Source organism: Zingiber officinale, chromosome 4B, assembly GCF_018446385.1.
Source record: "Zingiber officinale cultivar Zhangliang chromosome 4B, Zo_v1.1, whole genome shotgun sequence".
Taxonomy (NCBI): domain Eukaryota; kingdom Viridiplantae; phylum Streptophyta; class Magnoliopsida; order Zingiberales; family Zingiberaceae; genus Zingiber; species Zingiber officinale.
In genome coordinates, this window is record NC_055993.1 from 134112755 (window position 1) to 134140537 (window position 27783).

A 27783-nucleotide genomic window follows, 5' to 3' on the forward strand; every position below is an offset into this window, starting at 1 on the left:
TATTCAGTCTGGTACATCGTTGACGCCATAACAAAGACATGATCCACATCCACATGCAATCGAAGGTCTCATCCAAGCGCCTTCACAGACAAATTAGTCGAAAACACGCAGAAGAGCAGAAGAAGGGAGAGAGGTGGTCATGGAAAGCAACGTTAGGGAAGCTCTGCTGCCGGGCACTTCGCAGCCATGCCTTCTCCCTCCCTCCGCCTCACTCATCCGCCGCATGTACATGGGCCATTTTCTTGCTAGATGGGGAGCAAGGTAACATCCCCTCCCCTCCTATTCCTCTCATCTCAAAAGGTCATTGACATTCTCTTAGACTGATAATGGATTTGGCACCGACTCAAAAAGAGTTCTTTTTATGGAAAAAGATTATTGTTGTAGGAGAGACCTCTCATGGTGTGCCACCTTTCTTTAAATGATGCAGAGTTTTTGAATCATGGTTTTATCCCTTGTAATTTTTATTGCGTGTTGACCTTAGAACTTGTGACCTTAGTAGCACAAAATAGCCGCAAGTTGATTTGTGACAGAAATTTAAGATGAAATGGACTTTTTTTTATTAGGTTTCCATAAAAGTCGTAGCATGTGTTTATAACTCCAAATTGTTTAAAGTCTTAAGACGCAAGTTGATTTCTAAATCTGCTTGCATCACGGAGATCATGGAAAGATAACTAACAGGCTAAGATTTAACTGGATAGGGATATCTCAACAACAACAGATTGAAGCTATGGGGTAAAATGATGATTCAAAAACTACGGAGGCATTTCAAAAAAAGTAGTACTCTCTCTCTATATAGCTTATACATAACAAAAGTGCAGTGTCAAAATCTAGATCTTAACAGTCACCTACTTAGGAAGATTAGAGGAGATAAGATGGCAAAAAAGGTATCATTGGGATTAGTCTGTCGTTGCTTTGATGTAGCAAATATTGCTTTAGCAACTGCCCTTCTTTTACCTTCAGCCTGTTTTCTCAATTCACACGAAAATTTTGCAATCCATGGATCAAAGGGGCTTCCCAAGTATACTACTTATAAAATTAGGCATAAAGGTTTTTGTAAAAGAAAATGGGAAACAATTCCCTATTCTAGGTAACACATTTATAATAAATTTGAGATATAAAAAATTACAGAAACACTCCTATTGGACAACTAAATAGAAAATAATAACTAAGACATGTACCCTTGTCAACACTTCCCTTTAAGATAGTGCATGTACATATATAGCTGTCATACTCATCTTGTATACAAAGGAATAAAATAATCTGCTGAATATGTATAGTTGATTTTTGGGTTGTAATCATCTCTATTGTTTTCTTTGATAAAGAATTAATCAATTTCACTATGCTTGGTATGATCATTTTGGATAGGATTATGAGCGATGCTAATAGCTGTTTTATTATCACAATGTAACAACACAAACTCCTTTTGGAGAAGATGAACATCTTGCATAAACTTTTTAAGCCATAGAAGTTCATAGACTCCTTGTGCCATAGCTCTGTATTCTACTTTAGCAGTTGATGTAGCAACCACATCTTTTACTTTGCTTTTCCAAGTTACTAGAATTTTGCTAATGAAGGCACAATATCCGGAAGTAGATCTTCTATCATTAGGAGACCTTTCCCAATCAACATCAGCATATGCTTCTTTTCCCAAATGATCATTGTTTGAGAAGTGCAATAGTTTCCCAGGACTAGATTTGAGATATCATAGAATCTGAAAAACATGTGAAGACATGATTTGTAAAGTTTTTCATAATTGTTTGTTTAGCTTTTTTAGAAAAATCTATATAGAAAAGTCTTTTAAATTTTTTATGGCTTTTATTAGAAAAATCTATTATTTTATGAAAATAAATTTTGTTATTAATCTATAAAAAGGGATAAAAGAGGTTAGGATCTTGCGTATTATACAAGTTTGGAGCTAATATAATTTTCAATGGTATCCGAGTGTTAGGCTTTTTGGTTTCCTTCTTCCATCCCTTCATCCGTTTTAGGTTTCTATTTTTCTCTTTTTAAAAAAATATTAAATATTTCTCAAATATCCTTCATAACTAGATTTTTCTCTATAGTTGATTTTTTTATTCCTTTTATTCTTTGTTACTCGACCTTTATTATCGAAATTTTCCCTATTACTTGCCCTTCATTGCTGATTTTTTCTTTGCCAATTTTTTTTTTTAATTTTTTTATTCTCTGTTATTCAGCTTTTATTATCAATTTTTTCCTAATCAGTCTCATAGTTGGATTTCTTTTTCCCTATTTCTCACCAATCTTTTTTGTAACTTTTCTTACTTATAAAAAAGTCAGAAGTTGCAGAAACAATTGCTACAACACTATCATAGGAGATTGTTTGATCTTAACATTCTGGAAAATTGTAACATATGCATGCTGCTTATAAATTAATTGGGAAAAACTATCTCAAGTGGTCCCAACTTGTTTGTACTGTGTTGAAACAAATTTTGGGGGAGGTGCAGTCCAACCTGACCTAGCTCGGTCCGACTTGTACAACATGCTCCAATTTTGACTGCTTGGCTTGAATTGCACATAAGTGAGCAAATGTTAGGAAAGCCAAAGTGATCCGACAAAGCCTCTCTGATACTTAAGTTAATAAGGTGTTGAGTTATAGAGAATAGGAACAAGAGAGAGAAAACCCCTTACCAAAAATTGAGACATCCTCCCTTACCAACGTACTGTTGAATTTTATGTATTTAATTCAAACTATTTTTCATGTTTTGGTAATGCATATGTGTATGCATTTAGTCCCACATTGCTAAGCCAAGAAGGTTGAAAGAGCTTATATATGGAGTCCTTCCATCCTTGCTTAGCAATGTTAAGGGGGTCTACACGCATGCGCGGGCCGAGTCCAAATCAAGTGGTTTCGGGGGGTTCGAGCCGGAAATCCATAAATCGGGCGCGACGCACTCGATCATCGCGCGCAGGGGGGGTGCAAATCCCCAGCTCGTGGGTCTTGGAGTGCACCTACAAACGACGCGAGTAGTTGTCGGATCTTGGGAGGATTTTGCCAGAGAGTCTTGCACCGTGACCGGCAATAATTTCTCTAAAGACAGTCGGCACGCCAACGCTTCAATCGGAGATACATTTTCTCGACCTCTCTTTTATTTACCTGTTTACTGCATGCTTGCTGTTTTGGTGCAATTTATTACTGTGTTAGTGCTCTCTATATACAACAATTTTAGAGAATTTATTGCAAGCATCAGTAGACATGATAAATGATAGGGTAACGAGGTCTGATGAGGCTAGTGCTAGACCCGAAAGATTTTTCGGGCAAAACTTCAGACGTTGGCAACAACGGATGAAATTTTGGCTTACTACACTAGGACTATTCTCCGTTATAGAAACAGATCCTCCTTCACCTGATGAAGAGGAACCTGCCTATAGTGCTGCCTTACAGAGGTTTAAGCAAAGGGATTACCTCTGCCATGGGAGGATCCTGTCTGCCCTCTCAGACGCACTATTTGATGTATACTGCTCAACATCTTCGGCTAAAGAGCTGTGGAAATCTTTGGATAAAAAATACAACTCCGAAGATTCTGGTTTAGAAAAGTATACTGCGGCAAAATTCCTAAACTTCAAAATGGTAGAAGGCAAATCTGTGGTTGAGCAGACACATGAATTCCAAGTTCAAATTCATGGTCTTGCTGAAGGAGATATGCCATTACCTGAAAAATTTCAGGTCTTATCTATCATCGAAAAATTGCCTCCGAGTTGGGAAGATTTTGGCATGACTCTTAAACATAGGAGAGGTAAAATCTCTCTAGAAGATTTGATGATTGCCTTAAATATCGAAGAAGAACATCGGAAGCAACATAAAGATGATGATAAAAGAATGCCTATGGATTTTATTCCAAAGGCAAACGTAGTAGTCTCATCTGACAAGAAAAAATTCAAAAATCAGAAAATGAAGAACAAGATGAAACCCAAACCAAAGATTCAAAAGAAAAATGGAACCAAGCCGTGCTGGGCATGTGGACAAGTTGGACATTATGCCAAATTCTGCCCTAAGAAGAAAAACCAGAGCAATATGTCTAACACCAAGGCACAAGCAAATGTCGTGACTGCTAGTGACGACACCAGCAATAGGTTTGTTACCTTCAAACCCGAACTAAATTTGATCTATCAACCCAATGAATGGTTAGTTGATACAGGTGCTAATGTGCACTGTTGTGCTAATCGCTCTGCCTTCCTTACTTATTAGGTAATTGAAGGCACTTCTGTGGCCATGGGGAACCATTCTGCAACCAAGGTGTTTGAGATAGGACAAGTTGACCTGAGGTTCACCTCTGGAAAAGTCCTGTCACTGCATGAGGTGCATCATGTTCCAGCGGTCCGTCGGAATTTGATTAGCGGGTCAAAGTTAGTCCGCGCTGGTTATGAGTTGAACTTTAAATGTAATAAAGTTGTAATATTACATTTAAGAACCTTTATTGGAAAAGGTTACCTTAATGAAGGTTTATTTAAACTCAATGTAGAAAATGCTACCTTAAATAAATCTACTGATATTGGTTGTTCATAAAATATTGAGTCTTATGATATATGACATGACAGATTAGGACATGTCAATTTTAATACTGTAAAAAGAATGATGAATCTAGACATGATTCTTAAGCATGCTATAAATTATAAGAAAAAATGTGAAGTTTGTATGCAATATAAACAACCCCGTAAATCCTTCAAATCAGTTGATAGAAATTCTGATATTTTAGAATTGATTCATATTGACTGTTGTGAGTTTAACGGTGTAATAACGAGAGACCATAAACGGTATTTCATCGATGATCACTCTCGTTATTGTTATGTTTATTTGCTGAAAACTAAGGATGAAGCTTTAGATAAATTTATGATTTTTAAATCTGAAGCTGAGAATCAAACAAATAAATCTGTTAAGAGGTTAAGGTCTGATAAGGGTGGAGAGTTTACCTCGAACCTGTTTCAAAAATTTTGTCAAGATGCAGGTATAATTCACGAGGTAACTGCTCCATATAGTCCTCAATCCAACGGTATAGCAGAACGAAAAAATCGAACCCTTGAAGATATGATTAATTCCATGTTAGGCAGTTCTGGGTTACCCAACTTCATGTGGGGGGAGGCTCTATACACTGCATGCCATGTGTTAAATAGAGTTCCCATGAGGTCAAGGGATAAAAACCCATATGAGCTTTGGAAAGGCCGGAGGACAAGTTTGAAATACCTTAAAGTGTGGGGTGCCTTGCAAAGGTACTAGTACCTGAACACAGAAGGAAAAAACTTGGTCCAAAGACCGTTGATGGTATCTTCTTGGGTTATGCTCAAAATAGTATTGCATATAGGTTTCTGATTATTAAATCAGAAATTTCTGGAATAGATGCAAATACTATTGTAGAACTTCGCGATGCTACATTTTTTGAGGATATATGTTCAAAGCAAAACCTAAAATCTCGTGTTATAGGAATCCCACGAGTTAGGCCTTTATATAGAAAAGAAGATATACACCAAAAGACACAAATACCCTTTTACTTATTCTAACACTCCCCCTCAAGCTTGAGAATATAGATCATATACACCAAGCTTGTTACATATGTAGCCAATCCAGGGACCTCTAAGTGATTTAGTGAATATATCTGCTAGCTGATCATTTGAGTTGACAAAACTAGTAGATATTTCTCCAGATATGACTTTCTCTCTGAAGTGACAGTCAACTTCAATATGCTTTGTTCTCTCATGGAAGACTGGATTTGAGGCAATATGCATAGCGGCTTGGTTGTCACATATGAGTGACATTTGTGTAACCTCTCTAAACCTTAGTTCCTGAAACAACTGTTTTAACCATACAAGTTCTTGACTAGCAATAGCCATAGCTCGATATTCTGCCTCTACACTGGATCTTGCCACAACATTCTGTTTTTTGCTTTTCCAAGAAATAAGGTTACCTCCAACAAATAAACAAAATCCAGAAGTGGACCTTCTATCATAGGGAGATCCTGTCCAATCTGCATCAGAATACCCTACGACTTGAGTATGTCCTTTGTCTTCATATAAAAGACCCTTTCCTGGTGCACCCCTGATATATCGAACAATGCGAGTCACTGCATCCCAATGTTCTTTGCATGGAGAGCTAAGAAACTGACTTACTACACTCACTGCAAATGAGATATCCGGACGAGTGACAGTAAGGTAGCTTAGTTTCCCTACCAATCACCTGTACCGTTCAGGATCTGAAAGAGGCTCCCCCTGATTTGGTAGGAGCTCGACATTAGGATCCATGGGATTGTCGACTGTCTTTGAGTTTAACATTCCTGTTTCTTCCAGAATATCCATTGCATACTTCCTTTGGGATATAATGATCCCATCTTTAGACTGTGTCACTTCTATCCCTAGAAAATATTTGAGTTTGCCGAGATCCTTTGTCTGGAAATGTTTGAAAAGATGTTGTTTTACTTGTGAAATCCCAAGATGATCATTACCTGTGATGGCAATATCATCAACATAAACCACTACATAGATGCAACCAGTAGATGAGTGGTGATAAAAAACAGAATGATCAGCCTCGCTTCGAGTTATGCCAAACTGTTGAATTATGGTACTAAATCTACTGAACCATGCTCTGGGTGACTGCTTGAGACCATATAAAGATTTCCGCAAGCGACATACAAGACCGACTCCCCCTGAGCAACAAAACACGGAGGTTGCTCCATGTAGACTTCCTCGAGCAGGTCACCATGTAAGAATGCATTTTTGATGTCCAACTGATGAAGGGGCCAATGGCGAATCGCAGCAATAGACAGAAAAAGACGCACAGAAGACATCTTAGGAACAGGAGAATAGGTGTCGCCATAATCCAATCCAAATACCTGAGTATAGCCTTTAGCGACAAGACGAGCCTTAAGCCGATCAACCGTGCCGTCTACACCAACTTTCACCGTAAACACCCATCGACAACCAACCACTGACTTCCCAGGAGGTAGAGGAACGAGGTCCCAAGTTCCATTGCTCTGTAGGGCACTCATTTCATCAAGCATAGCCTGTTTCCATCCTGGATGAGCAAAGGCATCACCTGCAGTCTTTGGAACAGAAACAGACGACAAGGAAGACAGACAATAATAATAGGATGGGGAAAGACGATGATAGCTTAAAGAAACATAGTGAGGAGAAGGATTACGAGTGGAACGCATACCCTTTTGAAGTGCAATAGGAACATCAGAGTCAGGAGATGGGACCGGAGGAAACGATGAAGGACTTGGCTCCAAAGATGTGCCCACGGTAGTGTCAGTGTTGGTCGGCGGCAAAGCAGAACGAGGACGACGCTGATAAACCTGCAAAGGAGGGGACGAGACTGGAGATGATAGAGGCGCCTCTGGAGGACAAAAGATAGTTACTGGTGCAGGTGGAGAGGGAGAAACCTCGGCCAAGCGGAAGGACCAAAAAAAGAAACCGACTCAAAGAATGTGACATCAGCAGAGATGAAGTATCGACGAAGAGTAGGGGAATAACACTTGTACCCTTTCTGAGACCGTAGGTACCCAAGGAAGACACACTTATGAGACCGAGGAGATAGTTTGTCAATGCCGGGATCAAGAGCATGAGCAAAACAAATAGAACCAAAGACCCGAGGTGGTAGAGGATGAAGGGACTGATGTGTATAAAGTACCTGATGAGGTATTTTACCCTGGAGAGTGGATGAAGGCATGCGATTGATGAGATAACACGCAGTAAGTACGGCATCACCCCAAAATTGATGAGGGACATGAGAATGGAGAAGAAGAGTCCGAGTAATCTCAAGGAGATGACGATTCTTGCGTTATGCAATCCCATTCTGTTGAGGGGTATGAGGGCAAGACGTGCGATGCAACACACCATGAAAACCTAGGGCACAGGAATTCGGCGCGGGGAAGAGAAAAAGAAATTAGGGTTTTGGCTATGATACCATGTTCAAAGCAAAACCTAAAATCTCGTGTTATAGGAACCCCACGAGTTAGGCCTTTATATAGAAAAGAAGATATACACCAAAAGACACAAATACCCTTTTACTTATTCTAACAATATATTTCCTATGAAGACGAGAACACCTCAGTCTATATTTAGTATTCCTACTAGAGATAAGTCTGCTTCTGTAGAGGCTCCATTATCCGTAGAAGGTACACCTTCCTCAAGTCACTCTAGACTAGATGAATCTAGTGAGCATACAGAACTAAGAAGGAGCAAGAGGCAACGTGTGTCTACGGATTTAGGCCAAGACTTTATCACCTATAATATAGAAGGTGACCCTGTGACATATAGAGATGCTATGGCTTCTCCTGAAGCTAAGCACTGGAAAGAGGCTATTAAAAGTGAAATGGACTCTATTATCTCTAATGCCACTTGGGAGTTGGTAGATTTACCTCCTGGGTGTACCACTATAGGATGTAAATAGGTGTTTAAGAAAAAACTACACCTGATGGGTCAAGAGATAAATCAAGTCCGCTTAGTTGCTAAGGGATTCAAAAAAGAAGGGATCGACTATTTTGACACTTATTCTCTTGTTACTACAATCCGAGTGTTAATAGCATTGGCATCCATATATCATCTTGAGGTCCATCAAATGGATGTCAAAACGACATTCCTAAATGGAGATCTTGAAGAATAGATATATATGGATCAGCCTGAGGGACATGTAGTTTCTGGAAATGAGAATAAAGTCTGTACGTTAGTCAAATCTTTTTATGGTTTGAAGCAAGCCCCAAAGCAGTGACATGAAAAATTTGATAGTGCTATGCTATCGTTTGACTTTGAAATGAATGATTCTGATAAATGTGTGTATGCTAAAATGAAAGGTGATAATTGTATTATCTTATGTTTATATGTAGATGATATTCTACTTTTTTGTTCTAACCTTTCTATTATTAATGAGACTAAGGCCCTCTTAAGTGGTAAGTTTGATATGAAGGATATGGGTTGTGCTGACATGATTTTAGGGCTGAAGTTGACTCGTTCAACTGATGGAATAGTAATTTCTCAGTCACTCTATGTTGAGAGAGTATTAGAGAAATATGGCTATAGCCAAGTTAAATCTGTCGTCACATCCTATGATCTTTCAAAAACTCTCCACAAGAATAAGAGTGGTATGGCAGTGTCTCAATTAAGATACTCATAAATAATAGGTAATCTAATGTATTTAGCAAATTGTTCTAGAGCTGATATTTCTTTTGCTATAACGAAAGTGAGCAGGTTTACCAGCTGTCCGGACAGAACGCATTGGGATGCATTAGACAGAGTACTCAGATACCTAAAAGGCACTATATCCTTGGACTTGTGGTATGGGAGATTCACTGCAGTCCTGGAGGGATATAGTGATGCTAGTTGGATAGCTGACACTGCTGAGTGTAAAGGCGTTACTGGTTATGTCTTTACACTTGGAGGCGGTGCAGTTGCTTGGAGGTCTGTTAAACAGACGATTATAACCCGTTCTACATCTGAGGCAGAATTGTGTGCTTTGGATACCATAGTAACTGAAGCTGATTGGCTTAAGGGTCTTCTTTATGAAATTCCCTTGATGATGAAGCCAATATCTTCTATTTCAGTACAATAATCAAACAACAATAGCTCAGATTAGAAGCTCCAAGTATAACCAGAAACAGAAGAGACATGTACGAATAAGATTAAAGTTTATTCGTGAGTTAGTGTCTCTTGGAGTGGTGTCATTGGACTTTGTAAGTTCAAAAGACAATATTGCTGATCCACTCACTAAAGGACTTGATTCTGAAAAAATCAAGAGATCCAGTAAGGGAATGAGACTGAGGTCTATCCTGGTTTCACCTATAGCGGCAACCGAATCTATCTGATTGGAGATCCCAAGAAGTAGGTTCAATGTGGTATAAACAAGCTATAAGGGTGAACCGTAAGCATCAAATTGATTGAGATGTAATCTCATAGTCTCTTCCCTGGATAGATGCTTGACTGCTAGTAAGGATGAGCTTAGGAGCTCTTAATGAGTTCAAGGTCTTAATGACAGGATGCTCGCAATACATCCTTGGAGAACTCACCTATGTAAGTGTAACTGTGTGGCCGCAGTGTGGGGGGTCTAGGCAACTCTCCTTAGCACTTATGAAACAAGATTCGGTGGCATGACCGTAATGCACCAACCCAGAAGGATTCAATCGTCGCCCGTGATGAGTTGTTACCAATTGATTTTCACATATAAAAGGTTTAAGTTCAAGACTGAGTTCACTTCAAACCTATGTAAATAAAATTGGTGTACTTAGGTGAAAATTCAAACCGGAAGGTATTTTCACTAAAAGCTCATTGCAACCAAGCCTCAGGACAAGTCTTTGTTTTCAACCAAAATAATTTGAATTAGTGGGGGATTGTTGAATTTTATGTATTTAATTCAAACTATTTTTCATGTTTTGGTAATGCATATGTGTATGCATTTAGTCCACATTGCTAAGCCAAGAAGGTTGAAAGAGCTTATATATGGAGTCCTTCCATCCTTGCTTAGCAATGTTAAGGGGGCCTACACGCATGCGCGGGCCGAGCCCAAATCAAGTGGTTTCGGGGGGTTCGAGCCGGAAATCCATAAATCGGGCGCGACGCACGTGATCATCACGCGCAAGGGGGGTGCAAATCCCCAGCTCGTGGGCCTCGCGCTTGCAGGCGGCCTGGTTTGTTTTTGCCAGTCTCTGGTTTGGTCTGGTTCTTGGTTCTGGCTCGAGCGTGAGGAAGTGCACTTGGGTTTGGTCCGCGCGTGAGGAAGCGGCGCACCTGCCCGCGCGTAAAGAAGCAGCGCATCTATCTCGCGCGTGAGGAAGCGACGCACCCGCGCGTCAGGAAGCGGAAGCGACGCACGTTTTGCTTCGTGCACTGCTTCAGAGTGTATAAATACACTGCTTCTGTTCCTGGTTCAACACACACCGAAGCAGTCTGCTTTCTCTCCTTCCCTCTCTCTGTCTTCTTCCTTACCGAGAGTTTGTCCTGAGGCTTGGTTTTTAGCGATCTGAGGTTGAGTCCGAGTGCGCCGTTCGTCTTGGAGTGCACCTACGGACGACGCGAGTGGTTGTCGGATCTTGGGAGTATTTTTCCGGAGAGCCTTGCACCGTGGCCGGCAATAAATTCTCTAAAGACAGTCGGCACGCCGACGCTTCAACCGGAGATACATTTTCTCGACCTCTCTTTTATTTACCTGTTTACTGCATGCTTGCTGTTTTGGTACAATTTATTACTGTGTTAGTGCTCTCTATATACAACACGTACCTTGATCTTTATAGGTGTAGGTTCAAATGACATACATAGATCATGGTAACACCCTCGAAGTAGGGGTAGTTTAGCCGTTTCAACCGTTAATCTCATTAATCATAACCACCTCCATTAATGTTAATGATTGATCATTACTGGCCATTATCTCGACAAATGGTGTGAACGCAGGTGACATTTGCAGGTGGCCACTAATTGCACAGGACGAGAAGCTTAAAGTGCTCAGAGTAAGGAGCTCATGGAGCTCGGAGTACATCAGATGGGAGAGCTCAAAGAGTTCGAAGTAGGGAGGTCAGACTAGGCAACTTAGAGAGTTTAAAAAGACTTAGCTTGAGAGGTTGGCCTACAAATGCAAATGTGGTGACCCATCTCGGGAGATCAACTTATAAATGTTGATGTACCAATCCAGCTCTCGAAGTTGGCCCTTTGGGTCGAGGTCTTTGAACATATGATGCTAGCATGGAGAAGCCACATAGGCATAGCTTGCTAATTGAGGGTGAGGTTATTACTAGGGGTATCACTAGTCCCCATCAAGTCAAGTCAAGTCGGGGCAGCTTAGGTGTACGAAACTCAATTAGAGTGCTCAAGTCAGCAAGATGTCAATGTCGGTCCCTAATAGTTGAGTGGAATTGAAAACCAAGGACAAGGTGTTCAGAGACTTTAATGTAGTAGAGCTGGACTATAAAACATAACTGGCGTAGAAGCATCCTCAGGACCACGACTAAGATGGAAAGCAAGGCGGAGCTATTGGTGCATTACGAGGGCTTTAATGAGTCTCTTTCTTGAGGCCTTTGTGCTTAAGTAGATTTTGTAATGTGTAATATGTTATCTTTGAATAAGAAATTATCATTAAAATGGTTGTGCTAATTTAACATAACCTAGTTCAGAGTGGTCAATCCTAAAGCCATGGGGCTAAGGGAGGAGTTTGATCCCGAGTACAAGAGAAATATCCATAAATCAGCCCTAGAATCACTGAAGCTAAAGGGGAAAGCTTGATATCGTGACTTGGGTGGACCTTTGAGGTCTAGAGAGAATAAGAAAAGCTAATCCTATGACCTGGTGAACCTTTGAGGTTGGGGAGATAATGAAGCTTGATCCCACCACCTAGTTGAGATCGAGGAGAGAATATAGCTCGATCCCATGACTTGGCAACCTCTAAGGTTGGGGAGAGAATATAAGAAAGTTGATCCCGCAACCTGGGTGAACTTGTGATCGGAGAGTTAACAAAACTCCATCCCGAGCTTTTGAGGCTCCTCAGGATGAGTTTTCTAGTGAACATCATCTCAATGTCTTGATTCAATTTAATCTTATTTCCTCAAACGACACCAAAATGATGCAGAAATCTATTGATGTTGAAGTGGATGTTGAGACAGATGCCAATCTGACTTAGCAGTATGAATAATGCGGTGGAGGCGTGAGCCGACTTGCACGATGAGGTCTGCCGCCAAGGTAGATGCTGAGGGAAGGCATAGTTTGACCTAACCCAACTCGATCGGACTTGTACAACGTGCTCCAACTCAAGCTGCTTGACCCAACTTGTGCACAAGTGAGCAAATGCCAAGGGAGTTAGAGTGATCCATCAAAATCACTTTGATACTTAAGTTAGGTGTATTGAATGATAGAGAATAGTAACAAGAGAGGAAGGTCCCTTGGTAGAAATCCACACATCCTCCCCTAGCATACCAACATACCTTGGTATTTATAGGTGTAGGTATCATAGAAACCTACGGAGATCATGGTAACGTCATTAGGAAAGTAGGGATAGGTTAGTTGCTCCAACCATTAATTCTATTAATCATAACCGCTTTTATTAATGTTAATGGCTCGACCATTATTGGCCATTATCTCTGTAAGTAGTGAATGTGGACCACATTTGTTGGTGGCTAGTAACTAGTTGAGTGGGGGAACTGGAAGTGCTTGGAGTAGGGAGCTTGGGGGGTCAACCTATAAATGCACATGTGCCTACCCAGCTCGAGAGGTCAACCTATAGATGTTGATGTACCAACCCAACTTGAGAGGTTAGCCCCTTAGGTTAGGATTTTGGAACATGTGATACTAGCATGGAGAACCCACGTAGACATAGCTTTCCGAATAACTTGGGGTGAGGTTATTACCAATGGTATAATTGGCCATTGATCAAAATAGCAGTGTGAGTGGTTAAGCTCTTCCGTTCATATCATCCAATGAGGGAGGAAATCATGAAGCTTGAGTCATAGTAGGATGTTTTCCCAATTCACCTTATCGTTAGCATTTTTAAAGTCTAATCTAATTCTCACAACATCTTGCTTTTGTGCCATGCATACATTTAGAGCTTCATCAGCACTCATCTATGACACCTTTCTTTTGTTTAAATGCAAATTAAAACTTCCTAATAAACTTTATCATAACCTCTTGTAATCTACTTGCTAGCACCCTTATAAGTAATTTGATGAAGATATTTTCTAGTGATATTAGGCTGGATGCCCCTTCTTAGGTATCATCACTATATATGCATAATTCAATCTACTAGTGTCAAGTATCCCCTTATAGAATTGGTTAAACATAGAAAAGATCTATTGTTGTATCCCCTCATAAAATTGGTTGAACATGGCAAAAACCTCTTGTTTGATGATATCCCTGCAATTGATTATGAATCCTGTGCTCCTTCCATCTGGACCAGGTGATTTTAGTCATCCAAAGCTCGCACATTCAAACTCTATTTATGAGAAAGGGGAGGCTAGAGCTACTAATGTTGGTTTTCCGCGTTACTATGTTAGATGCCAACTTCATACTAGTGTCATGTTGCGTTTCCGATAGGTGCTTGAGAAAGGTTGTGAACTTGTTCAAAATTTTCTTCAGATTTGTGACTAATGTGTTTCCCAGTTCTATATGCTTCATCTTCAATTTGGATTTTCTGATAGTAGCAATTTTGTGAAAATAAGCAATGCTTTCATCCCCCTCCTTTATCCATTTGATTTTTTTAATCTGAATCCAGTGTGTGGCTTCATCTCTGAGAAGAACCTCCAAATTTGCTTTCATGTTCCTGAGTTCAGAAAACATTCCATCTTTCTTTATTAAAATTTTGATAGAGTAACTCTTTTATTTTTTGTCCTAATTTATGCTTTGAAAATGTATGTTGTGGCAGTTGCTTGATAAAATTGATACTTCAGGTGCCAAACTGGAGTCTTGTTTTCTTAAGTTGAATTGTTGAACACTTTCTCAATTTTTTTTTAAAACTTTTCCTGAAAATTCCTTCCTCTGTTGCCTCAGTTACATGTTTACCAAAAGATGGTATTATTAACTTGCCAAATGGTTGCAGAATGTGGGAATTCTCAGTTAGTCTGTACATGATAAACATTTGGCCAGACTCCTTGCTCTTCACTGCTCTGTATGGTGTTGTTGAATCTGCCTCCACTGCATTGTTTGGTCCCATAGTTGGTACATTAGTAGACAAATTGACTTACTTACAGGTAACTTTTTATCTAGCTCTTTAATTTTGTAGCAACATTATAGCAAGGAATCTTCTGTACTGCATACTCATTCGACAGGTTCTACGGCTTTGGTTATTGACTCAAAATTTGTCATTCATGGTTGCTGGAGTCTCAGTGACGGTGCTACTGTCCTACTATGGCTTGATGTTGACAGCATTTGTTCAATTCATTCTATTAGTTGTTCTCATCAACATTTCTGGGGCAGTTGGAAAATTGTCTACTCTTGCAGGGACAATATTAATCGAGAGGGAATGGTAAGTGTCAGTTACATTACTGACAGCCAATTTGAACTGTAAGCTTATGTAATAACTCTTGTGATGATCATTTGCATCTTGATGGCAATTATTATTTCTTGATTGTTTTCTATAAAAAAAAATGCAGTATCTTCTTCCAACTTCTTTTTGAGTCTATAATCTACAATGTTGGATATATAGTTTAGTCCTACAAAAGGTATTTCTCCTTGTTATGCTATGGAAAGTTAATTTTATGCGTCAATTGGGTTGAAACAAAAAGATAACAAAGGATGGAATTTATCATAGAAAAATGTGAAAGTACTGTCAGACTGTTAAATGCAGAGTAATATAATCCATGCTAGATTCGTAATAGCTGATATATGCACTATCTGAATTTGGGAAAAATGACGAATAGATGCTTTAAAAATAAAAGATCTATAATGACTCGTCTCAATTTTGAGGTGCATCAGTGTTCTACTAATTTGTTGCATAGCTGCCAGAGTATGTTTCACTATTCTTCTCTGTCATTTTCCTTCTAGTTTTTGCTATTTTCTTCATGAACTTCATTATTTGAGGTATCATCAATAAGATTTTAGTTATTACATATTTACATCACCATGTCAATGTTGGCACTTACAAGAAGAATAGTGGCCTAAGGAAGATGGTAGAAGGAGAATCTTTTGTTGCAAGGCCATTTTGCATACTAAGATTATATACCATGACATATATTTATTTATACACAATAATGGAAAATTATAGGACACTTAACAAATTATAACAAATTTCCTAGAAAATTATGCTAATGATTGAGATCTCTAATGTACCATAAATTGAAGAGTTGAATGCATAGTTGCATACAACTAAAGATTACAATTTAACATTTTAATTTCCAATGCATCTTTTCATTTCCAATACTCAATTTGTAATATTTAGTCCAGTCTTTAACTTTTCTATATATTCAAGAGTCACAACTTTAGTTAGAAAAATATGCAACTTGATCATCTATACTTTTGGTCTTCACTAGTATTCCCTTTTTCCCACCATATCCCAAATAAAATGATGATGAATCTATCTCAATACAGTTTGATCTTGCATGGAAATAACATTCTTGGTCAGTACAATTGTTGATGTGTTGTCACACTGAATGATTTGATTGAGCTTAAGTTTGTTGCAAATCCACCTTCTTAACCAAACTTCACATGCTGCTTTAGTATTGTAAAGTGTTATACTCCAAGAAATCACCATTGAATCGTGACAGGAAATACAATTGCTTTTTATGTTATTAACTAAACTAGCTCAATTTTTATTAGTAAAGTCATGTGAGCTTAGTGCCAATTTTTTAAAGATATTTGTCGCCATGTGTTTTTCTTCCTAGGAGATATCTTAGGATGCGTTTTGTAGCAACAAAATGAATTTGCTTGGCTTCTGCATAAATCTTAAATTAACACATACAATATGAACTACAACCGACCCCACCTAGTGGGAAAAGGCTTGGTTGTTGTTGTTGTTGTTGTTGTAACACATACAATATGAACAATGTGAGGCCTTGTGTTGGTTGTAGATCTTTACATCAGTTTTTAGAGTTCCATTATTTTCATTTATTTTCATAAAAGTTGAAACATGATTGCATTTATCCAGTTGGAACTTTTAAAACATCTCTTGGACGTGATTCGTGATACCAAGCCGTGTCGGTTGGCACAAAATTTACCATTCTGCCTACCGGTCGACATTGGCACAAGCACAGGCGGAACTGTGAGGTAGCAACGGTCTCGTGGAGGCCTTCGCGAGGTCGTGAGGCTGCCACGACCTGGCAGAGGCAATGTGCTAGCCGCAGGCAAGCTATCGATTATTTTTCCTTTCTTCTTACTTCTTCTTTCCCCTTTTAGAGTTTATTTGGTTAAGGGTTATTTTCATTAAAGATTTAGGGATTTAGGGTCGTTAATTTCTTTGTCTCTTTATTATTATTATTATTATTATTATTATTATTATTTTACAATTAATTTCTTTTCCTTTCTCTCCGATAATTTCTCTCTCTTTCTTCCATTTCTTTTTCTCCTTCCATTTTAAGGATGAAGATGGTGGGTAATTATTAGGAAAAATATCTATAACAATCAAATATTAATAAAAAAAAATTAAATACATATATTTTTATATTTTAAAAATACTCGCGACATGATATGGTACAAAAACCTTATCGTTCCGGTCATAAACCAAAACTCTTGCATGACTCGAAATTTTAAACCTTGCTCTTAGATATATTTCTCTTAATATAGTTCTCCTTTGGCCTCCTTTACTTGTATTTTGAGGAAGTATTTCATCTATCCGAAATCAATTCTTTCAGATTTCCTTGTCATGCTTTGCTTGAACTCTTAAACAACTTGAATTCTTATGCCTATGCAAATAAGGTCATCAACATAGAGACAAACAACAAGGAAGTTAGTGGCATCAAGTAGTTTCACATTAATAGATGAATTTACTTAGACTTCTTTGAAACCATATAAGCTAAAGTATCAAGTCAATCATGTTGTTTGTTCCATGTGAGACCACCTCATGGTTGCGATCTGTACTACGAACCTATTGGAAAAATTAGGCTGTCTCTCATGAGAAGGGAGGAAAGAAAGTTCCTTTTCACCTGATTTGAGCGGATGAAAAAAATATCTAAAAATGATCTGCGGATGGATTCTTAAATCCCATCTTAAATCTATCCATCCATTAGGTAAAAAGAAGAAAGAAAAATAATTCATCTTTTCTTACGAAATAAATAGAGGAAAGTTTTCTACCGCTACTATTTTCATTTCCGCCCACCCATATATATATATATATTATAAACTTAAAATTCGAAGGAGAATTTAAAGTTGTAATATAAAATTGTACTTGCATGGTATTTTTAACCTCTTAATAAGATTAAATTATGCACATTTCTAAGCAAATTTGTGTTTTCTTTCTAATTTTCCTTGCCTCCAGTTTTGTAAGCAAAGATTACCTTTTAAGATTATAGTTGATTTTAGTTATCATTTAGAGTTGCACAGAGATCTAACCTAGTGATTCCCGATTTGATTTTATTTCCTTGTACCTTTTTTTGTTTTGTTCACATGTCATCGCATTATACGTGTTCATTATATATATATATATATAGAGAGAGAGAGAGAGAGAGAGAGGGGGGGGGGGGGGGTATGCTGCACACCTTCGTATGATCAACCCCGTGCATGCCTGAGGGCAGCTACCCACGTGGCAGTATTGACCGACGCTTGTCACGAGGGCAGCTGCCCTCAGTCGTGCATGGGGGCGCGCACACGGGGTGCAGTGTAACACCCTGGTCTCTCTCTCTCTCTCTCTCTCTCTCTCTCTATATATATATATATATATATATATATATATATATATATATATATTCGGAAACAACAAAGCAGGGTAAGGCTGTGTACAATAGACTCTTCCTCGGGACCCACATTGGCGGGAGCTTTGTGCATCGGGATGCCCTTATAGTTTGTTGAACTTCTTGATTGTCTTGAGTTAGTAATAAGTTTGCATGACTTTTGGATCCCTATTTTCACATCGTCACCAAGCGGGGTACCTCTCCTAGTAAGTGGACAATGCACTATGAGGATGTGATACTGTAACATTCCAAAAGTTTTGAGGCATGAAGATAGTTTACTTTTGACTACATTAATAGTAGAAATGCCCATAAGTGAAGTTGGGTGCTCTATTTGAAGTGCTAGAGAACATGGAAGTTGAACTCATTGTCATGTCTCCTGTACTAGATTCGTTGACACTTACAAGAAGAATAGTAGGGAAATAGAAATTTTCATTGCATTGCAATTTTTATTACCAAGATTACTTGCCATGACGCCTATTTATACATAATAACTGAAAATTCTAGAGCATTTAATAAATTGCCTAAGAAGATATGCATATGGTTGTGATCTCAATGTAGCATAATTTAAGGGTTTGCACGCACCTAAATATTACAAATTAGCTTTTTATTTTCAATGCATCTTTTCATTTCCCAGTAGTTAAGGCAATTCAAGGGTGTTGTGCTTCTATTATACTCACAATAACTGCAACTTTATTAGTCATGAAATTGAAACTACAGACTAGTTTTGGTTAAGCGATCTAGCTTCTTTTCCTTTTTTTTTTTTCATTTATTCATCAAGTTCATAGGATTAATGTTATGGCTTTAGGAGTTGTTATAATGTATATTAAATATATCGATTAATATACTTTGAATATATATTACTAATGATATAAAATTGCATAGAACTCAATGGAGATATGAGATTTAGGAAGTGATGGGAAAAATATGGCTTAATGATGATTTTGATGCCGATGAGCACAATAGAATATGATTAGTAGTATCTTATAACTCTTTTCAATCTTCTCTAAATTCAGGGTGGTTGTAATTTCTACTGGTCTACCTCCAGAGGAATTGACAAAAATGAACTCAGTTATTAGAAGAATTGATCTGTGCTGCAAACTACTTGCCCCTGTTTTCAGTGGCTTCATCATTAGTTTCATCTCACTTCGAGCATCAGCAATTGTCTTGGCTCTATGGAATACTATCTCAGTTTGGATACAGTATTGGCTTCTAACATCTGTATATAATGGTATTCCTGCTCTTGGTGACAGAAGCCAGAGGAGAAACAAGACAGTAGCTCCAACTGATTTTATAGCTATCTCATCAGTTGATGAGAATGAATGTTGCATTTCATCTGAAGGAATGAATGCGGTAACCGAAGTACAGCGTCATAATATTTCATGTGTCGACAGACTCTCAGCAATTCCTTGCTTTGATGGTTGGGTTACATATTTCAGGCAGGAAGTGGTTCTCCCAGGAATTTCTCTGGCTTTATTGTACTTCACAGTCCTAAGGTGAGTAATATCTATCCCAGCATTTTAAATTTAACTCCTAGTCCTTATTGCTGAACAATCCTTGTGACGTATTAGTAGAACTAATTGGATCTTAACATGCTATGCTGTAATTCATGAGTTACCAAGAAAAATTTGAAAAATGCAGTGTTATCTACTTCTCTGCCAAAACTTAGCTCCATATTAGCATTGAAGAGCAATATCATGGATGCATCCTTATAGCTGCATTCAACTTAATTATATTTTAGTTTAATTTGAAAAGTTAATGTGTCATAATTGTAATTGATTTAAATATATATGTAGTTGTTCCACCATGATAAAAGCAAAGATTTAAAGTATCTTTGTGTTGAAATATGGATCCACATATGGAATGCTTCTCTGCCAACGTTTTCACCACCCAAAGGCCTCACTCATGATAATATCTATCACTGCATCATTACCGCATAATAGCAACACCGAAAAATACACAATACTCTAATAATAAAAAAACCAAAAAAATTATTAAATAAGTCAAATATATTGACATAATGATTGAATCATTCTCAGAATGTACCTATATTTACCAATATGGTGAACTCATGTTGGTAAAAAGAAAATACGCAAAAGAAACTGCATAAAGAACAAAATTTGTGCAATAAGAAAATAAGAGGGCACTAATGAATTCATCTCCAATATAGTAGTTGAGTATTATTAGGATGTGCCTAAAATAGAAAACCAACCTTAAAGATTGATTCTAGTCTACAAATCTAGCAATCAAAGGAAAAGTGAGAAGTGAGCATATAAGTGCAAAGTGGAGTAAGAGGAGATGCACATGCAAAAATATTCAGTAGGAATGTATTTTATGTTCTTTTAGCATTGCACAATCATTAATCCGTTCTCGTCATTTCTCTTTAATTCCTTTTAAGTGGTTTCATCATTTTCTCATGTTTTCTCTTTTGTACCTGCAATGCATCCAATACCAAGTGCATCTCGCATAGAGAAGGTGAACAACCCCCAATCCACCCAATAAGGAATGCATCTCATATAGGATGGTAGAAAACTAGATAACCCACAAAAGGACCAAAGGAATCTTTTCTAGTTCATATAGAATGGTAAAATAAGGCTGACTTTATAGTAGAACTAATTCATTGGTTTTTCTAATTCAGTATAAGTAGTCATATAACTCTTTCAAAGCACAGAGCTGAGACTTATAGTATAAGTAGTCCATAAATGTTGTATCAGTTTGGTATAAATAGGTTTGTATTTCTGTTCTTGGTTTTTAAGGTGGTACAAGTTGTCAAGTTCCTTTAAGGTACTATCATAAGTTTCCATCATCTATCAAGTCTACTAATAGAATTTATCACTACTAGCAAAAGTACACAAGCATAGAGCAATAGCAATAACAATTAGGAGCATCATAAAAGAACAAGGAAATAAAAAGTAATAAAGTCAAGGATAATGAAATATTAAATAAATTTTCATTTTCTTTTAATAACCGCAACATATTTATCTTTAATCTTTCGTTTTTTACGCTTTTTGAAAGTGAGTGTCATGCTAAGTGTCAACGCATGGTGTTGTTTAGCAACAATTAGGAGGAACTGGAGGGGAAAGAAGAATGAGGAGCTCCTGATGTGTTGAGAGCTTTTGTACACGAAGAACAAAAAGAAGGAAGAGGAGGAGGGTTCTCCATGTTCAGAGACCTGGCTACAAGAGAAGAAAAATAAGGAGGGGGGAGGAGAAAGAAGGTTAGGACTCTGTTTTAGCTCCTATTCTATACATTTTGCATGGTGAGACTTTCCATTGAGTAGCATATGCCATGGATACTTCTTGTCCGTATGATAGATTATAATGGCCTGTCTTAAGTTTGTTTGGATGAATATTTTAATTGTATTTATTTTGTCTTCCTGATGGCTCGTGATCTAGTTCTTCCTTCCATCAAAGCCTACTTCAATTTTTTTTCTTGATCTACCTTTCATAGTCAACTCTTGCTTCATCTCCTACCTTGCTTCCAACTTCTCAGTTCCAAAGTTAACTTAATCAAACACTACTAAATTGACTTTGAAGGGGACACTATTAGTATAAAGCTTCAAGACAACCCATTCAAAGCAAATGATCAATATTCCTATTTTATATCACATTTTAGAATAGATCAAGTCTTAGTAGTTGTTTTTCTGTGTTAGTTGTTTAACAGATCAGTTAAAAAAATCTATATATACACCATCTACTCTGAAATTGACACATTGTATTCCCTCTAAAAATAACAAATCTATGTTTGTTGCTTTAGACTCCCTATTTCAAGAAGAGTAGGAGTTTATACTATTGGCTACTCATTGCTGTTAACCCCTGAAGAGGGCTCACTTATTTGTAGCCCATATCTAGATAGGAATGGATTCACCCATCTCATTGTCCAGACGTACTTAAATGTAAAAAAGATGAAAGTCACATAATCTAAAATGGTGATGAAAGATTCAACTGAATTTGCATGCTAGTCTAATCATGTGCGAAAGTGACCTTTACCTATAACGAATTAAAGTTAAGTATATTATTTTTAGTCCCAAAAGCTTGCACATGCCACTAAAGTAGGAAGTTTCCTAGTAGATGTGCAAATGAGCCAAGCAGAGCTTAATTGGGTTCAACCTTGTTTATTTTCTTATCAAACTTGTTCAACCTTTTTGGTAAAAATCTTATTGAGTTCAAGTTTTTTATAACTTAGGTGAAACGGTTATCTGATAATAAAACTTATGTTATTTCTTTATTTTTAACATATTTTGAATAATTTAAGATTGTAAAATTTTATAAATCACTATATTCTTATGCATTTGAATAAAAAAACTAGAATTAAATTTTACACAAGTTAATAAATAAGTTTATTTATATATAAATTGTTTATGAACTTTGTTTATGAAGGTTAACAAACTAAACTAGTTGTTCAAATTTGTTTGTTTCATATAATCTTTTACTATTAAACGAACATAAATAAGATTTATCGAACCAAACACCTATTTTGTTCATGAACATCCAGTTCATTTACAACACTAGTTCAAGTGGATAGAGCTCATCATGACTATTTTTGGAGTAGCCCAACCTAAGCCTAGCTTAATCAATTCTACCATTCCACATTCAAGCAAAAAGACCTTTTAGGTCTTGTTTTGCTCCTATATCTTTTCAAAGGGAAAATGATTTCTAAAAGTAGTTTCAGGAATCCACAAGAAAATACTTTGGTTTTCTTTATTATTTCTAAATCTAAATAGAGTTCACAGTGGTGGAGTTGAGAGAAGCATACAAAAAGTATTCTAGTTGTAAGATATCTAATGAAATTGTCGAGATCTCATTCATTGAAAAACATAGAAAGTGTTGCATCGATACGCACGTGAGGGGGGGGGGGGGGGGGAATCACATGGTTTTCAAAAACTTATTTTATCATTTTAAAAACACGAGTACGCGCAGCGGAAAGTACTTACGAATTTGAAAATAAGGAACACAAGAAAACACGGTTAGTTTACTTGGTTCAGAGCCTTCGACGATTCCTACTCCAAGACCCAGGTCCCGCGGATCTATCGATGGGTAATCCACTAAAAGCGTCTTCCGGTACCTCCGGAAGAGGGAATCGAATACAAAAAAGATCAGAGAAGTGTAACATACTACACTTTCCGTTTGCAGAATTTAAGGATCAAAGTGAGAGCTCTCGTGTGTCAATGTTGTTCTGCCGGCTGCGATTGAAAGTTCTCTGAGCAGTCGTCGGGCGCAGTAGCTTTGCAGCAGAGTCGCAGTATGAGCCTGGAGCAGTCGGAATTTCAAATGGTTGCGCAGTAGCTCGTATAGTAGGTTGTGTTTGATGCTTGGTTGAGACTGACTTATATAGGCCATGGAAGGCGCCTTCCATAGGCGTGGAAGGCACCTCCAATGGGATAAATCCTATCTCGAACAGCGCGCTCCTTATCTGCGACGACGTCCAAATTTCATCCTGCGGAAGGTGCCTTCCATGAATAATGCAAAGGCGCCTTCGGGTACTGTTCATCCGAAGGCTTTTTTGCTCTTTTTATCCTGCAAGTTGTGTTAGTCCAAATCTAAAGCATTTAACTTGCAAAACAAAGTTAGCACAGTCATAATAAGTAGTAATTAGTTCCTGTCCTCCCAGAACCAGGAACTAGTCAAGGTTTCAGTTTAGGGTTCCCAAATAGACCTTAACTGGACCGACGCCTACTGTCCCTTCAACCGGGGCGCGTCCTCACTAAGTCACTCTCCTTCAGTGACTTACCTTTACTTACCCCGGTCCGCAGACCTAACATATCCAGTTAGTTCGTCAACTTATCTAGACTTCTCGCCAGATATCCGGTCAGCCCGTCGACCTATCTGGACTTCTTGCCAGATATCCGATTAGTTTGTCGACCTATCTAGACTTTCCGCCCCCGTCGACCTATCTGGACTTCTCGCCAGATATCCGGTCGGCCCGTTGACCTATCTGGACTTCATCAAACTGTTAACTCCTGCACACTGGGTGAAATGGTTAGACAACAAAATACCTAATTTAATTCACTTGTTATTCATTAAAACTTGAGTTAGACCGTTAGTACAAACTGCACCAACAGAAAATAGCATGAGTGTCTTTTAGAGAAGAAATTTTTGAAGAAAGAGAAGAAATTCTTAAAAGAAAAAAATCATTAAGAAATTCCTTAACAAAAGAGTTAGAAGTATTATTACAAGATCAATACGAAGAAGATGATCATGAGAAACCAGTAAGATAACATCAAGAAGTGTGTACAAAAAAAGTGAACGAGTGATGGTTTAGACTACAATACAGGAATCCCAAGATTAACAATGACAAACCAGATGAGTTGGCTTTGATACGTACTAGTAGCTGGTTTCTCTCTACGTCATAGAACTCCAACCATGACTCTTCAATATAACATAGGGTGTCTCCACCACATTACTTACTAGTAACTGGTTTCTCTCCGCCTCATAGAACTCCAACCATGACTCTTCAATATAACATAGGGTGTCTCCACCACATTATGTACTAGTAACTGGTTTCTCTCTGCCTCATATAACTCCAACCATGACTCTTCAATATAATATAGGGTGTCCCCACCACATTCTTCGAAGCGCCCCGCTTGCATGAAATATCTAGACGACTGTTAAGGACACAAAGAAATACTTAATTGTCTTAACCTTTACTTGGATTATATTCTTATAATTCATACATTGATAGATTAGACTGCAATGCCTTCTCTTATATCATGCTAGTGTTATTGCCTTTCCATTTAATTCATTAGCTTAAGCTTTCGTAGTAACCGTGAGACTGTTTCTGCGTGCTTGCTTGCTCTACACATGATATGGATTGTGATATGCCATCACTTCTCTCCAGCAAAATTTTATCTCTTCATTCTAATGTTGGAAGGGAATCCAACATGTTGAATGAATGGAAAGCTCTTTTAAATTCTGCTGGGTTGGATATTTGGGAAAACTATGGGTTTCTCATCTCATTTTTCTTCTTATTGTCATGTATAATTACATGTGTATCCTATTTCTATTGCCATTGTTCGACCCCAGCATGAAAGTGAAGATAACTCTTGCATTGCCTTACCCTTCTCAGCTTTGGAACATTAATGACTGCTACCTTGGAGTGGCAAGGCATACCTGCCTACGTGATTGGTATAGCGCGTGGTGTTAGTGCTATAATTGGAATAGCAGCAACTGTAGTGTACCCAATTGTTCATTCACATATTTCGACAATCAGGACTGGCCTGTGGTCCATTTGGACTCAGGTTTGTGTGTTAATTCATCATCCTATTCTGTTCCCTTGAATTTTCTTTGTTGAATTGTTTGTATTTTAATCTCACTAATAGCAAACTGATGCTTTGGTTGTCTTCTCTAGTGGTGCTTCCTGCTGGTTTGTGTCGCATCTGTTTGGATTGGTAACAGCATAACTTCAGCATGGATGCTGATGGGAGGAGTTGCGGCATCACGCCTTGGACTCTGGATGTTCGATTTATCTGTCGTGCAACAAATGCAGGTAGAGTTGATTTCAGATAGTTCTAATATTAGTATGTCGTCTGCCATCAGTTGCCAAGACTGTTATTCGCAATATTTGATACTTAGGCTCTTCATCCAACTCCTCTATACCCCTCTTGCACATTAACACTTTGAGTAAATACTTAAGATTTATATCGGTCACCCATAGAATTTTTTTAGAAATAGTCGTGTTGAATATTCATGCCTGTGTCCGAATAACATAATTCATAATTAGGAAAATTCTGAATACCGAAAATCCTTTTCCTCAAAGCTTGAGTTTTGGGAATAAATGTTAGTTGATCAACTTTAGTATGGGATTAGAGCAGAGGTTTAAGGCACCTGAACAGACTCACTAAAGCATCATTAGGGATGATAAACCAGCATCATTTTGTAGCGGTGCCATCAAAGGCCGGACTAACCAGAATCAGAATCAGTTCGAGTGAATCTGATGGTGAAGAAGTAATAGTAGATGCATCAATTCTATTTTTGGCATGTTCATTGGTGACCAATGCCCAAATGGAATCTGAAGAGCTGGAGTTTACCTCTCTTGGTGCTTGAGTTTCCTTGCAAATTTTGGAATTTTGATATCAACTTTTCGATGCTCGTCTTACAACAGGATTGTGTTCCTGAATCTGATCGATGCATCGTTGGCGGTGTCCAAAACTCGTTGCAATCTATGCTAGATTTGCTGACATATGTGATGGGCACAATAATTTCAGATCCCAGGGTAAACATCTTTTTTATTTCTTTCACCAAAATACCTTATTAGAAGACAGATTTCCTCAACTTTCCCGCGTATTCTTTTGATTCGGTTTAACAGGATTTTGGTCAGTTGGTGCTCCTGTCGTTCTTCCTAGTGTCATCAGCCGCCGTGCTATATACGGTCCATGTTTATCATGTCCGGAAGCATCTTTTCCACTTCGACAAACTGTTCGGAAAGTTCCATTGAGGGTAGTTATGCTAGTTGATGGAACCAGATCAAAAACATGGAAGATCTAAGAAATTGAGGCATGTCGATGTTGAAATCTCCAGTAGGCATTAGAAATCCTACATGCTTATTTAGATATCAATATATTTACATGTGTGTGATCATTTGATGTTGCCATTCAGCTAAATTGTAGCAAGTATTATTGTATTGTGAAATTGGTATTCTCAAGATCACTGTATACTTTAGGATTGTTTTATATTTCTCTTAATCTATCAAAAAATAATACTTCTATCCATTTCTATTAATATTCAATTATCATTTGGATAATAGAATCTACATTGTAATCAAAACCATCTACTTTTAAATAGTGTATTTATTTTCTAGTATTGTTGTGTATTATCCTTGAGGAGTTTTAGTGCAATAGTAAAATTATTCTTCTTCAGGACTCGCATTGGTGGTAGCACCGGGCTGTCTTTTATTATTGTTGTTGACACGTATGCTTTAATTGCCGAAACATCTAACTTAAACTATCTGTAAATATTAAAAAAAAGAACATCGTTAGTTCTTACTTTGAAATTAAGGTTTTAATTATTGGTAAATGATTAACTTATCAATTTATATTTGATATTCTTCTTGAGCATGAGTATACTCAAGTTTAGGTGATAGATTTAATTGATAAGTATAGAGACATTTTGGGCCTTAGAACTTAAAGATGATTATGATATACCAATTGTGCATTTGAATTTATTTTATGTAGAGCGATTGTATATATAATTAAAACTAGTCTATAAGAAGAGGTGATACAAAATCTTCCACGAAAAATATTCTCAATAGTATTTACTCAACATTCTCATGTCCAATGCAACCAAGGAGTTTATTCTCATCAATTGAAAATCTTTGATGGCAAAAGATAAAACTGTCATTTTAACGATCCTCCAAAATTATCCTACAATGGAATATCTCATCCTTATCTTAGAAGTCCTCTTTATCCTTTCCCTTCGAGTAGAAGTGTACCTCATCTTTGGTGAAAAAGGATGATTTCATAATTTTGTTTGAGAGGCCATCTTTGAATCACATTAAA

General features: G+C 37.7%; 1 protein-coding gene across 1 annotated transcript; it reads left to right on the forward strand.

Annotated features, from left to right (window-relative positions):
• On the forward strand, positions 1-26997 carry LOC121976860 (solute carrier family 40 member 1-like). The gene is made up of 8 exons (XM_042529247.1): positions 1-261; positions 14513-14663; positions 14742-14938; positions 19307-19786; positions 25356-25527; positions 25638-25775; positions 26391-26501; positions 26595-26997. Exons 1-8 carry the CDS (start codon positions 140-142, stop codon positions 26721-26723), a joined length of 1500 nt encoding a protein of 499 aa, XP_042385181.1. The 5' UTR covers positions 1-139; the 3' UTR covers positions 26724-26997.
• Positions 26998-27783: the final 786 nt, after the last annotated feature.

Excerpts from the sequence above, each read along its gene's own strand:
- LOC121976860 (XM_042529247.1), top strand. The coding sequence starts at position 140 with ATGGAAAGCAACGTTAGGGAAGCTCTGCTGCCGGGCACTTCGCAGCCA. Across the intron at positions 25,528-25,637 it reads TGTGGTCCATTTGGACTCAG|TGGTGCTTCCTGCTGGTTTG; the intron begins GTTTGTGTGTTA and ends TGTCTTCTCTAG. Across the intron at positions 25,776-26,390 it reads CTGTCGTGCAACAAATGCAG|GATTGTGTTCCTGAATCTGA; the intron begins GTAGAGTTGATT and ends GTCTTACAACAG.